The following is a 14,955-nucleotide window of genomic DNA, read 5'->3' as shown; positions in this document are numbered from 1 at the left end:
GGGGGGGGGTCTTAAAGAACAAGAAAGCACTCTCGGAAACTAAAGGATAGGAACAGAAACCAGGAAGAAAAACTTAGTGATGGTTTTGACAAGAAAATTCGGAAGACTCTCCTAGAAAATAAAGGTTTTAAACAGACAAAGAAATGGACAATAGAAAAAGAAGTTAGAGAAGTCGTCTGGGAGGCAGCAAATGGTCGGTGGCGGCTTTTGATGATAGTAATAGAAGGAGTGTCGATCATGTCGGAAATGACTGAATAGTAAAGCATCCCATGCCCCAATGTCAGGAGCTTCCACACTGAAAAGTTCCCAGCCCAAAGGGCAAGAAAAGGATACCCGGTCAAGACACTTGAAACCACAGAATACTGAAGAGAAGATGCTCCAGGAGGGCTCGGCACCCGTAGCTCAGCGGTTAGGGCGCCAGCCACATACACGGAGGCTGGTGGGTTCAAGCCCAGCCTGGGCCTACTAAACAACAATAGTAACTGCAACAAACAAAATAGCCAGGTGTTGTGGTGGGCATCTGTAGTCCCAGCTACTTGGGAGATTGAGGCAAGAGAATAGCTTAAGCCCAAGAGTCTGAGGTTGTTGTGAGCTGTGATGCCACAGCACTCTACTGAGGGTGACACAGTGAGACTCTGTCTCACAAAAAAAAAAAAACTTCCAGAAGAAAAAATATGCACACACAAGTCAAAACAGCATCTGGGCAGGAGCTAGAAGGCAGTGGGAGGGAGTAATTCCTTCAAAATGAGAAGGGAAAATAATTTCCAATGTGGAATTCTATACCTAGCTAAACTACCACTGCCTGTGTGGGCAGAGGAAAAGCGTTTTCAAGCCAGGTCTGCTGCACTTTGCCTCCCATGCCCCCTTCCTCAGAAAATCTCCAGAGGGTGTCTCAACTGGGTATTATGCCAGGACAGAGAAAGAAGGGGACCAGGGATCAAGAGAGCAGGAGAGAAGGCGGTGGAGAGAAGCGTTCCCAGGAGAAGGCTGTGCAGGGAGGTCCCAGGTGCTCCAAGGAGGCAGTAGTGGGCTGTGGGCAGCACTGCTCTTCTGTTGAGAGGACCAGGAGCAAACTGTAGATAGACTTCTAGGCAATGCTGAGAAAGAAAATCAAGACAAGTACAACTCCAAGAAAAACCAAAAGTTGTGCGAAAAAGGAAATGCAATCCCAGTGGCTTGTGAATATTTACATGATCCACGATAATGTAAATACTCAACGATTAAATAATAATTGGTGATATAACCCTAATGGGAGGCAGAGAAAAGAAGGAAGAGGTGAACTGACATGCCCCAAAGAAAGAGAGGAACACGTCATATCCCGAATGGAAAAATCTAGAAGCAGCAGCATAAATGCAGAAATTTGGAAACAGAAGCAGGGTGCAGTGGTGCACACCTGTAGTCCACGCTACTTGAGAGGCGAGGTGGGAGGACTGCTCAAGCCCAGGAGATCAAGTTCAGCCTGGGCAACATAGCAAGACCCCATCTTTAAAAAAAAAAAAAAAAGGAAAGAATGAAATTCGGAAATAAATGCCAAGAGCAAAACATGAGCTCCTTCAAGGAGCGGGAAGGAGGGGCAGCAACACTGCTCTCATTAAGTCACCCAGGACCACCCAACGCGTTGAAATGGAAAACGTAAAACTCAAGATATAATTTTAAATGTGAAAATAACATACAACGCAAACGTTACACACAAGCTTTTAGCAATGGCAACACCACCATGTCCTCAGGCCCAGCATTCCAGTGCTGGGTGTGATCTCGCTCAGTTCTTCCAGCAACCTCACTCCACTGAGGCCGAACAGAGGAAGCCACCTTGCCTGACACGGGGCAGCTCCGTCTCACCTGCACATGGAATCTTTTTAAACTTCCCACAGAAGATACATTTCAAAAGCAAATTTCGAAAAGACCATACAGACTCATACCAACAAATTAAACAATAAAACACAATGTCATCATTCCTCCCTCCCACCAGTCTCAGGTGCAAAATCTCTCGTGAGCCCCCCAAAATTAACGACAACTCCAATGAGGTGAAGCAGCCTCCATATCTGCCAGATGTGGTCACACCTTTGATGCTGGGAAGGACTTGCTAGTTTCTTTCCTCTCCTGACTATGAGCCTCGCTTGGGGGTGACAGACCTGCCCACGGCAGCGGCGGGATGAGTGGAATCCAAGGGTTCTGCCTGGGAGCCTCAGAGGCACGGAGGGAAATGTAGCCAGTCAAAACACGGTGCCCTCCTTCACGTGTTCAGGATGATCCTAGGAACAGCCCATCGTGCCCAGACACACTGGGGGGACTTTGTTGCGCCACCTTCTGCGTGAACAGACAATCGCCCCATAACTTCATTCTCAAAAACAATCTGAGATGCTAGAGGCACTGCTGGTTCAGGTGGCTTATTTTGAAGGGAAAAGAAAAAACTTTCAGGAGAAAAATACACACAAATCAAAACAGTGTGTGACTAGAAGCTAGAATGCAATCCCAGTGGCTCATGAATATTACATAATCCCTGATAATGTAAATACTCAATGATTCAATAATAAATAGTGATATAACCCTAATGGGAAGGCAGAAAAAGAAGAAAGAGGTGAACTGATATGTCCCAGAGAAAGAGGAGAACAAGTCATGCCCCGAACGGAAAAGTCTAGAGTGACAAACATCCATGGAGGGCCTGGATCCCCTCAACCCACCCAGCTAGCCCGTTGGGGGACAGTTGGCAGAAGCAGCAATCCCAGGTCCCGCACACTCTGCCAAGGTGGATGTGCAGCTTGGTCAATGCTCTGTGGCCTGAGGTGGCAGAGAGACCAAAAGAGCATGAACAGAGTGCAATAAGGCCAGACCCACCTGACCTCAAGGACCCCAGACCCTGAACTCAAGAGCTAAGGGGCAGGCACAGAAAAGGACTGTTCTTTGTTCCTCCGATGTGACCTGGCCTTCCCAGATCTCTCCCCTCAATGGCCCTTGCCCTGCGACAGTGTCCTCAGCAGCTCTAAGTCAGCAAAGCCTGCCCCACGTCTTAGGGTCTACAGGGAACAGAGATACCTGGCAGGGAGACAAAGTGCTTGCCCAGCACAGACATCAACAAGAACAGGCTGAGTGGGCTTCAGACAATGCTGGGTGGGGAGGTCCTGTGGGTACCACAGACACCCTGAGGGGCCCCACCACATCCCAACTGGAGGGGGCATCCTGGGGCACCCACCTTTGATGGGCCAGGTGCTTTGTGGAGGCTGCCAACCGTGTGACCTGATGGGTTACCAGGCCGCCTGTGAGACACCCAGAGGGAGCCCAGTGCCCTGGAGGTGGGCAAAGGCACACACGAGTCCTTACATAACTGTCAGCAGCTCCGAATTCTATGAAGATGGCAGGAGGAGCCCCCCTGGCAGCTGAGACAGGAGTGGTAACACCACATGGATTTGGCCCAGACACAGACATGGGTGACACCAGCCACAGCAGTTCCTGGTAGCATCAACTGAAAGGTTTTAGGGGAGGGCGACCCTGTGCGTCTCTGACCTGTGCCCTAGTCGTGGCTCTGACTAGCCCCCTGTGAGGACTCCTGGACCACTGCCTCCAGCGTCTGGGCCTGGCACTGCAGCCCCCTGTGAGGACTCCTGGACCACTGCCTCCAGCGTCTGGGCCTGGCACTGCAGCCCCACAGCGAGCGAGCATCAGGGGGCTGACATCGGCCACACACGGTCTGTGTGCTTACAAGAGAGGAAAGAGGCCAGGATGCCCCAACACCCTGAAGAAACTATGACACAGCTCATTTCCCCTGCTGGCAGCACACGTGAGAACACGCCCAGCCCCTTCTCCTTCCTGCGAGGCCCACCAACACATCAGAATTTTATCATTCAAAGATCAGCACAAACTACAAACCAGTGTCACTGGTGACTGAGCTAGCTGCCAAGGGTGCCGGCATTTGCAAAGGTCCCTCCGTGCCTGGGGGAGGGGCGCTTTGCCCAAGTGGCCTCCCCAGCATCCAGCTCCGTCCAAATGGGGGAGAGCTGCCTCCCGTAGTCAGGCCTCCTAGGCCCACGGCTCCCCACCAGCCTGGCAGGGGAGGCTGCTGCTGGTGGTTGTTTTTTACAAAACCACCTTGCAAAATGGACGTCAGAAAAGCACCCACATTCTGGCATCCCTGCCAAGGAGCGTGCAGCCCCCAGACCCATCTGAATCTACCATTTTACAGCAGAAAACCAGATGCCAGCGCCTTGCCCCCCCTCCCCCCCAACATCGAGGACCTGATGGAGTGAGCCTGGCCACCCACTCCAACATGATGCTGTCATGGTCTGTGCAGCACAGACCAGGGCTCGGACAGGCAGGTAGGCTCGCCACCGACACTGCACAGGGAGGCTTGTTTACAGGAGCAGGTGCTGCTGTTACGGCCACCAGCTCTAGCCACTGGGGTCCAGGCTCTGCCCCTGTGGTCCTGGTGACCTGTCCACTTGCAGCAATGCAGAGTAAAGAGAAAGCAACAACACGCCGGTGGTCCTGCCCACAACACAGACCCAGCCAGACAGCATCAGCCACAGCACAGCCCCAAGCACCAAGGACTCCCAGGGCCAGAGAGCTGAAAATGGGGGATGAGCCCCACCGGCCCTGCGGCTGCCAGGGCCACAAACCCTCCAGGCCGCGGTCACATACCATCTGTCTCCGGGGCGTGCATTTCCTTCCTTCAAGCCCCCACCTCAGCCACAAAGCTCTCCCGGCATGTCTCTCCACAGCATATTTCCCTAAAAATCCACCGCCCCACAAAACAACAGCCTTTCACGGTGCTTCCCCTGACATCACCCAGGGCTGTTTTGGCCCCGTCCCTGCCTGGCCAGCAGCACCGGCCGTGCCAGCGTCTGGAACATCTGTGCAGCACGCAGGCTGCACAGACGCTGCCGCAAGCACACGGCCTATACGGTGCGGAAACCCACCGAGAGATGCGCATTACTCACGGGCTTTCTTCTCTGGCTCCTGAGCACGGGAGTCTTTATGCTCTCTGGGCGGCGGGCGTGTGAGGAGGCATTTTCCTTCCCGTTCAGGAGCCGACGCTGTGTCTGCTCGCCTCCGGACCCCCACAATAGGCAGGGTGGGCTCAAGTGCCAGGAGCAGATATTTAAGGGAAGGCTGGCCGAGCCGTCCCCCGCCCCTCACATCCCTGCCTCCTCATGTCTCCAGGCCCGGGTGGTACCCGGCTCCCCTGGGAAGCTGTAGCCGGCAGCTGAGGCACAAACTAAAACACGGCATGGATGTCAAGGAGCTGACGTCACATGACAACAAGCATCTCTGCATTGAAACGGGCCAGCGGAGGGCCCAGTAGGGCAGCGGCCAAACCCAGGGCAGGCTCAGGTTCAGAAGCCTCATGGAGCCCAGCTGAGTGGAGTCCTCCAGATCGGCCCCCTGGAGGGGACTCAGTAGCGGCCAGTGACCTCTGACCTGCTGTAAATGGGCTCAACACAAAAACTCAAGGGCTCCTGGCAAGGAGGGGATGAGAGAAGAGGCCCTGGGCTGGCTGAGGATGGGCCAAGCCCTACGTCAGGCAACTTTGTGCCCTAAGTGCCAGCAGACTGTGGGCCTAGGAGGGCAGGAACGGGGAAGGCTAAGCATCCTATGGCTGGCCTGGAGTGGCACAGCCCCCCTCCCCCCGCCTTGGGCAGGAGTGCCCCCACCACCCGGTGCAGAGACAACCTAGTCTCCCAGGCAGAGTAGGAGCCACTGTCACCCTGATGATCTGGGGACTGTGATAGCACCGGCCAGTGGAACTTTCCTTCAGTCACGAGAACGTGGGCCAGCCTGGAACTCATATGGTACCTGCACTGACCCTGCGAGGTCAGGCTTTGCTCAGGAGCCAGCACAGGCATGACAAGGGACCTCTGCGGCCCATATCTCCAACAGACAGTGCAGGCAGGCACTGGGGGTGAGGGATGCTGGGGAAAGTGAGTGTCCTGCTTAAGACGGCTGGCTCTGACCAGGTACAGGGAGCCATCAGTGTGTCAACTGTTATGTTCTTATTTTCTGTGTCCTGACGCTGTGCCATCCAGAGCCCTGTGGCTAGGATAGCACCTTGCGGGGCCAAGTGACTCTGAGAGGCAGCAAGGGACTGACTCGCCCTTTGAGGGACCTTTCTGAAAACCTGAGAACCATGACGGACTAGAAACACGTTCAGGATAGGACACCTCCTGTATGTGGTGCTCACGCTCTAGGCCAGTGTCCCCACTGGGTCCCCCAGGGTCCACACCAAGGACAGCCCTGCAGCCTGCCTCACCCAACCTTCCCTGTGGAAACCATGAGAATGGCTCTGCCCAAGTTCCCAGGCCCAGTGAGTCCCTGCCAGCCCTGTGTGGCTCGTCTTGCCCCTCACGTGGGACCTGCCACACGCTCTCTTCTTGGTAGTGGACAGCTCTGACCTGCTGGCCTCACCACACCTGAATACTAATGAAACCCACATGAACCATAAATCTGTGTTTATGTTCATTCACAGGGTTCAGACCCCAGCTCCTGAAGGGCTGACCAGCTGTGTGCTGGGCTTCTCACAAGATGTGAAGCACAGACATGAGCCGTAAAGGCTGCGCTGAGCAGAAGACATCCTCTGAGCAAAAGGCCCAAGTCCCCCTGAGAATGAGGCTGGCAAACAGTAGTGCCTGTGCTCTAGGCCAGCAAGCGAGGAATGGCCTATACAATTTTTTTCGAGACAGAGTCTCACTTTATCGCCCTGGGTAGAGTTCTGTGGCATCACAGCTCACAACAACCTCCAACATCTGGGGTTAGGTGATTCTCTTGCCTCAGCCTCCCAAGTAGCTGGGACTACAGGCGTCCACCACAAAGCCCGGCTATTTTTGGTGTTGTTGCAGTTTGGCCAGGGCTGGGTTTGAACCCGCCACCCTCGGTATATGGGGCTGGTGCACTGTCCAACCTATACATTTTTTTTTTTTTTTGAGACAGAGCCTTAAGCTGTCCCCCTGGGTAGAGTGCCGTGGCATCACACCTCACAGCAACCACCAACTCCTGGGCTCAAGCGAGTCTCCTGCCTCAGCCTCCAAGTAGCTGGGACCACAGGTGCCCACCACAACACCCGGCTACTTTTTGGTTGCAGCCGTCATTGTTGTTTGGTGGGCCCGGGCTGGATTCGAACCCGCCACCTTAGGTGTATATGGCTGGTGCCTTAGCCACTTGAGCCACAGGCGCCAAGCCCAGCCTATACATTTTTAATGGGCTGAATAAAATAAAAACAATAATATTTTGAGATGCGTGATAAATTTGTGAAATACATATTTCTGCATCCTTCATGTTTTACCGGAACATGGGCATTACCTGTGCTTCAGCACCACAATGGCAGCAGTGACAAGAGGTTCAACTCACAAAGCTCTTTACAGAAACAATTTGCAGACCCTCAACCAACACAGACAAATCACTGAGTCACTGTCCCCATGGGGCTTCAAGAGGAAATGCACATTTATACTGCGTCCAGTGTAAAGATTCGTACATATGATCAGTTTCATGTCACGACCCCTGTCCTCTGGCCAACATCTCCCTTCCGACCTATCCCAAAATACACAGCTTTGTAAAGCTCTAGAAAATTGAGGCCCAACTGGCAGATTGCTAATGAAGCCTATTTAAGGCAGAAAACTAGCTTTTCCAGTTTGTTGTAAATAATTCGAGACAAAGCTGAATGAAATTGGATTTCATATTAAACAATAGACAAACCTATAAATACCAGGGAGCCACAGGCATTAAGCTAGTCCGGAAGGATTCCGTGGTAACCCACCCACCCACCACCCACCTGCACCACAGACAGCCTGCTCCAGCTGGCCAGCCTGCAATGCACGCGGCAGGGGCACTATCCTCCCCCCCCGAGCAACCTGGGCAGGACTGCAGCAAGCTGGCCTTACTGAGCACTTAATATGCTCCAGGAGCCCCCCTGAGCTCCATTAATCCTTTCATGGAGGGGAAACTGAGGCAGGAGCCTAATCCACCTGCCCAAGTCCCAGAGTGGGCTCACTGCTGGGCTGGTAGAGTCCACTGGACAGTTACACTCCGGCCCCTCTGCCACTACAAATGCCACATCCCACTGGGTGCTGGCTGATCTGGACAGGTCACCACCACCGTGGCATGGTGCCTGCATCTGCCTCAAGGAGCCTCCGGTGGGGGCAGAAGGCAAAGGAGGAGCAGGCGTGTCCCATATCCCATCGCAAGAGGGCACAGGGGAGGAAGGCAGGGCTGCCAGGCTCTTTTCAGGAGTGCGCCCCCCCCACCGAGAACTAATGAGGTGAGACTCCCTCATCATCACAGGGAGGGCACCACACCAGCCACAAGTGACCTGCCCCCATGACCCAACACCTTCCAGCAGCCCCACCCTCAGCACTGGGGATGGGATTTCAACAGGAGATTTGATGGCCAAACATCCAACCACATCTCAGTGCAAAGAGGAAATTTATAGCAATAAACATTTACAGTAACAAATAAGAATGATCTCAAATTTACGACTCAAAGAATTAGAAAAAGAAGAGCAAACTAGGCTGGGCATGGTGGCTCATGCCTGCAATCCCGGCACTCTGGAAGGCCAAGGGAGGAGGATCATTTGAGACCTAGAATTTGAGACCAGACCGAGTGAGAACAAGATGTCTCTATAAAAAACAGAAAAATTGGCCAACCATGGTGGTGGGAACCTGTAGTCCTAGCTACTCTAAAAAACAAAAACAAAAACACAACACCACAACAAAAAACCAAAAAAGCAATCCACAGAACGGAGAAAGATTTACAAATCATGCATCTCATAAGGAATTAATACACCCACAATAGAGAATTCCTAACACTCACCACCAACCCAATATGTCAGTGGGCAAAGGACTTTAACAGACATTTCTCCAAAGACGACACACACTGGGCCGATAAGCATGCAGAGATACTCCGCATCACTCATCACGGAGTACCAATCAAAATCACAAAAGCACGTCCATTAGGATGGCTATTTAAAAAAAAAAAAAACAGAAAATAATGAATATTAGGGAGGATGTGGAGAAATTGGAACCCTTGCATGCTGGTTGTGGGAATGTCAAATGTTGCATACAGTATGGAAAACTGTTCAGCAGTTCTTTAAAAATAGAACTTCCAATGATCCAGCAATTCCACTTCTGGGTCTATACCCAAAAGAATTGAAAGCAGCATCTCAAGACAGCATTCAGACACCATGTTTGTTCACAGAGGCCTTGTCACAAGGGCCAAAAAGTGGAAGCAACCCAATGTCCACAGACAGACGACTGGACAAAACGGGATCTCCACATGATGGACCATTTGGTTTTAAGAAGGAGGGGAACTCTGACACCTGCCACAACGTGCATGGACTTTGAAGACATTGTGCTCAGCAGATAAGCCAAGATTCTACCCGCAGGAGCTTCCCTGGAGTCGTCACATCCACAGAGAGAGCAGAATGGGGGTGCCAGGGCCTGAGGCGTTAGTGGCTGGTAGGAACAGAGTTGCAGTTTGGGAAACAGATGGTGGCAATGTGGATACTGCACATCATTGAACTGTACATTTAAAAATGGTTAAAGGGTTGGGCATGGTAGCTCATGCCTGTAATCCCAGCACATGGGAGGCCGAGATGGGTGGACTGCCTGAGCTCACAGGTTCGAGACCAGCCTGAGCCAAAGCGAGACTCCATCTCTAAAAAATAGGCAGGCATTATGACAGGTGCCTATAGTCCCAGCTATTTGGGAGGCTGAGGCACGTGAATTGCTTGAGCCCAAGAGTTTGAGGTTGCTGTAAGCTGACGCCATGGCACTTTACCAGGAGTGACAAAATGAAACTGTCTCAAAAAAAAAAAAATGGTTAAGGGACTGGGCACAGTGGCTCGGGCTTATAATCCCAGCACTCTGGGAGGCTGAGGTGGGAGGATCCCTTGAGCTCAGGTCAAGATCAACCTGAGCAAGCGCGAGACCCTATCTCTACTAAAAACAGAAAAATTAGCGGGGCATTGTGTACCCCCAGCTGCTCGGTAGACTGAGGTAGAAGGATTGCTGAAGCCAAGAGTTTGAGGTTGCTATGAGCTATGGTGCCAGTGTACTGTAGACTGGCAAGACTCTGTCTCCAAATAAAAAATGATTAAGGTGGTAAGTTTTGTTATACTCATTTTATCAGAATTTTAAAAAATTAGAAAAAGTAGGTGGCACCTGTGGCTCAAGGAGTAAGGGCACTGGGCCCATATTCTGGAGGTGGCAGGTTCAAACCCGCCCCGCCAAAAAAAAAAAAAAAATTTAGAAAAAGAGAACTGAGATGCCAATACGTGCTGCCACATGGATGGCCTTGACAAGATCACACTGAGTGAAAGAAGCTGGGTGAATGGTGAGTGATTCTACTGCCCATCCAGAATGGGCAGGTCCACGGAGAGAGAAAGTAGAGCCCTGGTCACACGGGGGAGGGTGGAGCAGGGAGCAAACACAGGTGGGGTCTGGGCTCCCTCTCTCAATGTATTTGGAACTAGGGCGAGGTGGAGGCTGCACAATGGCATGAGCACCACTGAACCCTTCACTTCAAAGTGGTTAAAATAGTAAATTTTATGTTAAGTATGCTTTACGATTAAAAAACAACCACCTAAATAAACAAATTCAGACAAACAATATAAGTGGAATGTTCCAGAAGTTATTTGCTGAGAGTGAGGCAGTCCCAGCCAGGGCAATGTCCTGGGAGCCTCTGCCCTGTGTCCCACAGAGCAGCCTCATTCCTACACGCAGCCATCTCTGGTGTGTCCAGCTGTCTATGTGGCTGTGTACACTGCTGTTTACACCTACCCATCTGGCTCTTCTCACGGACACACAATGCAAGATGGTGCCGCTTGAGGCCAGAAAAAAACCCTCTAAACACAAGTGCCCATGCAGGCGCCAAAATCACCCAGTGAACTTGCACATGGTAGCCACTGGGTGACCAGGACAGGTATGTCTTATGTCTGAGATCAGCACCAGCATCAAACTGAGTTAAAATACCTGGGAAGACGCCAACACTCAAAGCAGCCCCAGCTGCCTGGGAGACCCCTTATAAGCTACGTGCTGTTTCCCACAGTCCTGACTGCAGTGAGCTGAGGGCCTCCCTGCACTCGGTGCACTGTCCAGCCAGGTGGACATCACTGCGTGGAGCAGGAGACACATAAGCAGGCAGAGGCCACCCAGCCACCACCCCAGGGTCCTCCCTGGTGCCTGTCTCCAACCTCCTTGGCAAAGGGCACCTGTCAGCTTTGGTGGAATGTTCCCAGCAGGACTGAGTGGTCTCCAGAGCCTTGGGCTGCTCTGGAAGCATCTCAAGGACCTGCTTGTGAGCCCAGGGCAGCTGTCTCACCAGGTCTAGCCACATTTTCTGCATTCCCCTTGGGGACTAGGCTGACTCCCCTGAACCACACCCCACTGACCTTCTGGCAGAGATACTCACACCCCTATTCCTACACTGCAGAGGCTGAGCCAGCTCAGGCTGCCCTTTCCCACACATGGCCAGCTGGTCAACATCTACATAGGTAGAGGGGGACACCGAGGTCACAGACAGAAAGAGCCAACCCCAGACCCCAGGCAGGGCTGCAACGAGACATGGAAATGCTATGGGCTCCCAGAGTTGGCATCCCCGCATGCTGGGCACAACTTGGGCAGATAAACACAGTCTTGTCACCATGGTCCAACATCATCTAGGTGTTCAGTAAGCACCCCCCCTGGATCCCCTCCTATGGGACAGTAGCGTAAGGGGTGCAGAGAGCAATGAGCCTGGGGGAACACCTGGCTCGTTTGTATGTTTTTATGTTTCCATAAGGACGCATAAACCATCAGAGTGTACCACTGCCCCAGAGCCTACACCCCCAGAGAGAAGGTCCCAGGTGGCAGGTAACACACCTGGGAGCAGTTCTGCAGGGGAGGAAGACCCTAGAACCAGCCCTGGTGGCCTCCGTACCAGCTGCCTGGGCTCTGGAGGGGGGTTTCCACATCACAGGGTCTGCACCTGCTCACCCCTCCAAGCCATTCAAGGCACTACACACAACCCCACCTACACTTTCCCTCAGCCACCCCCTGCAGGCCCACTTGGAGCAAAACCTCAGCTGGGCCAAATTCTTCTGCCCTTCGGCCCTTCACCCTTGTTGGCATGGCTGCCCAGAAAGTTCTTATCCCAGGGGACTCACTGTCCCCCTTCTCAACACACCTCCAAATCTCAACCTGCACCTCCAGCCAGCTGCCCCACCCACCACTGGCCTCGGCTGTCACCACCTGACACTGTGAATCCCACTGATTGATCTCACTCTTGTCACCCGCCAACCCTCAGACACACTGGAGCACTGAGAGGCATGACCAAGGCCAGGTGGTGGAAGGCGTCCCTGTGCTCCTCATGCTGCCCCTGTCTGGCTCACCTGCCATGGCCCACCCACCCACTCCACTCCTCCAGGACTCCTAGCTCCTGACATTTCCATGGCCTCATTGTCAACTGACCTCCCAGCCCCCACATAGGAGACTATGGGAAATCCCTAGCTCCCCTGTGATCAGCATTACCAAATCTACTTCAGCCTGGGCTTCTCCCTAAATCCAGACTCACACCCCAACTGCCCACTCAACTGGGTGACAGTGGTGGCTGAGAGCCATATAAATCTGCTTCACCCCTATCCCTGGCTGACGCAGGCTACCACTCATGCCAACCTGAGGGTCCTAACCCAGTGGTGTGATGCCAGCCTGGAGGAAGCTCTGGGGACTGGGTGGGGGTTCCCCTGCCCAAAGGGGACAGAGACAAGTGCCAAGAACTAGACACACAGCTGACTCAATCCAGGACTCCCAGCCCACCTAGACAGAAACAGTAGCACGTAATCTGAGCAGGACAGTCAGGAGTTGGTATAGACTCAGGCACCCTGCCCCAAGGATAGCTTGGGGCAAAACCACCCCCAGCTGCAGGGGTCCAGCAGCCTCTGAGGTACAATCAGAGGACCCCCTCTGAGCCCTCCACTCGTGAGCCTTCTTTTCCTTTATGTCCTGCCCATGAAGCCAGTGTGAGCATGACCAGGAAGCTTCCACTTCAGCCCTGGGGCCAGTGCAGGTCAAGGCGCAGCAGATGACCAGGGCTGGGGGCTATGAGCCGAGATAGGCCTTGCCCTCCTACGGAGAGACTAAGCTTTTCATCATGCCACCAATGAACCAAGCGAGTCCCCTCCTGGATGCAGCACTCAGGTCAGCCAGAACGTACACAGGAGACATCCCAGGGCAGTGGCCACAGTGAAAACCCATACATGCACCCAACAGCTGCTCACGATGACTTCAGACTCTTCACAGTCCACAAAGAGGGCTGTCGTCACCTTCTCAATGGTCAACAGTTCAACCCCCTCACTGAGATACTAGTTATAGGAAAAGCTCTGTACTCACTGTCTTCTCCTGGACAGGGCATGCCTGGTTGCTCTGGGATGCTCGGGAAAACTGCACAGAAGAGAGAGGACAGAGTCATTTAATGTGCATTTTCCAGATCCCTGCCCGGCACCAGCTGACCAGAGGTGCTCTCCCAGGAGGCACTCACGGTCCTGCCAGCAGGAGCGGCTCTTGGGAGATGCCTGTTAAGGCAAAGCCTTGGAAACCCAAGGACAGCTACGTCTGCCAAGCTCCGTTTTGGAGGACTTTAAAATCCACTGAAAAATGCAGCGGGGAAGCAATCAGAGGGGAGCCAGAGAACAAAGCCGGCAAAGAAAACTACTGATCTGCATTAAAAAATAATATAAAATGAGAAAGAACTGCAATTACTTTGCATTGGATTCCATTTCTTTATACTCAAGACAGAGTCCAAAATTAAATAATTTAACGTATATCCTGAGCTTCCATAATAAATTAAAACACAAATTTAGAAAGTATTATAATTTAGCTAAAACAAACTTTCTTATCTAGAAAACCAAGTGAATTTTTAAAGCATTGTGGCTCTCAATGTGCAGAGGGGATACAGATGTGCTCACCGTCACTCTGAACAAAGTGGACCAATACAGGTTTGACACTAGAAGCCACAGGGACATAAAAGCTGCCAATAATAAGTATTTTAACCAGGTGGCCTGTACCAGGGAGAAGAGCAGATTCAGCAGAAACCATGGCAGTTCCAAGCTTAAGCTTTGGTCCCATCTCCTAGGCTCAGTGGTATGGCTAGACCATTGGCAAAGAGCCCAGGCTACAATAGCAGAGGACACAGGCATGGCTGGCTGTCCAAAGCTGCTGAAACCATGCTCTGAGGCCTGCCAGATACCCTGCAGAACTCAAAAGCATTAGAGAGCACGGCCTAAAATGCCCACTCTAAAGATGAAAATCCAGGTGCTATAATACCATGACTCAATTCTTGACCTGGCTCTCAACTTTAAAAGCTGAAGAAAGCTGTAAGCTTAGAGACGGGCCCAGGGAGCAATGCCCAGGGACAATGTGGGGACATCCCCTGCTCTTTCCACATGCCCCATGGGCCCTGGACCAGCTTCTGGACCCTCTGCCCACCATAAAAGGTTAGAGCTATGTGGCTCCCAGGAAATGAGAACCACCCACCAGAACCATGCATCTGTGTCTGGAATGGAAGAACACACCTTTACCATGCCAGCTTATGAACTCTTTACCAATAAGAGCAATTTTCATTTGGGCTAATAAAATGTCAGAGAGGGCCAGGCACAGTGGCTCATGCCTATAATGCCGGCACTCTAGGAGGCCAAAGTGAGAGGATCACTTGAGCTTAGGAGTTCGAGACCAGCCTGAGCAAGAGCTAGATCCTGTCTCTACTAAAAATAGAAAAATCAGCCAGGCACTGTGACAGGTGCCTGTAGTCTCAGCTACTCAGGAGGTTGAGGCAGGAGGCTCACTTTAACCCAGAAGTTTTGTTTTGTTTTGTTTTTTGAGACAGAGCCTCAAGCTATAGCCCTGGGTAGAGTGCTGTGGCATCACAGCTCACAGCAACCTCAAACTTCTGGGCTTAAGTGATTCTCTTGCCTCAGCCTCCCAAGTAGATGGGACTACAGGC

The 14,955-nt window shown here is 52.3% G+C and overlaps 1 protein-coding gene across 2 annotated transcripts in view; it reads right to left on the bottom strand.

The window, feature by feature from the left end:
• Window positions 1-14,955, bottom strand: part of PRKCZ (protein kinase C zeta) — an 83,154-nt gene that overhangs the window by 62,233 nt on the left and 5,966 nt on the right. For both annotated transcript variants that reach the window (XM_003793204.2, XM_012807307.2), the window contains one exon: window positions 13,347-13,397. In XM_003793204.2, coding sequence (XP_003793252.1) covers window positions 13,347-13,397 — 51 coding nt within the window. The remainder of the gene's footprint in view (window positions 1-13,346; window positions 13,398-14,955) is intronic.

Source organism: Otolemur garnettii, unplaced genomic scaffold (genome assembly GCF_000181295.1).
Source record: "Otolemur garnettii isolate 467f Iridium unplaced genomic scaffold, OtoGar3 scaffold00067, whole genome shotgun sequence".
In the NCBI taxonomy this organism is placed as follows: domain Eukaryota; kingdom Metazoa; phylum Chordata; class Mammalia; order Primates; family Galagidae; genus Otolemur; species Otolemur garnettii.
The sequence above is the reverse complement of the archived record's forward strand: the minus strand, read 5'-3'. Positions and strand labels throughout refer to the sequence as shown.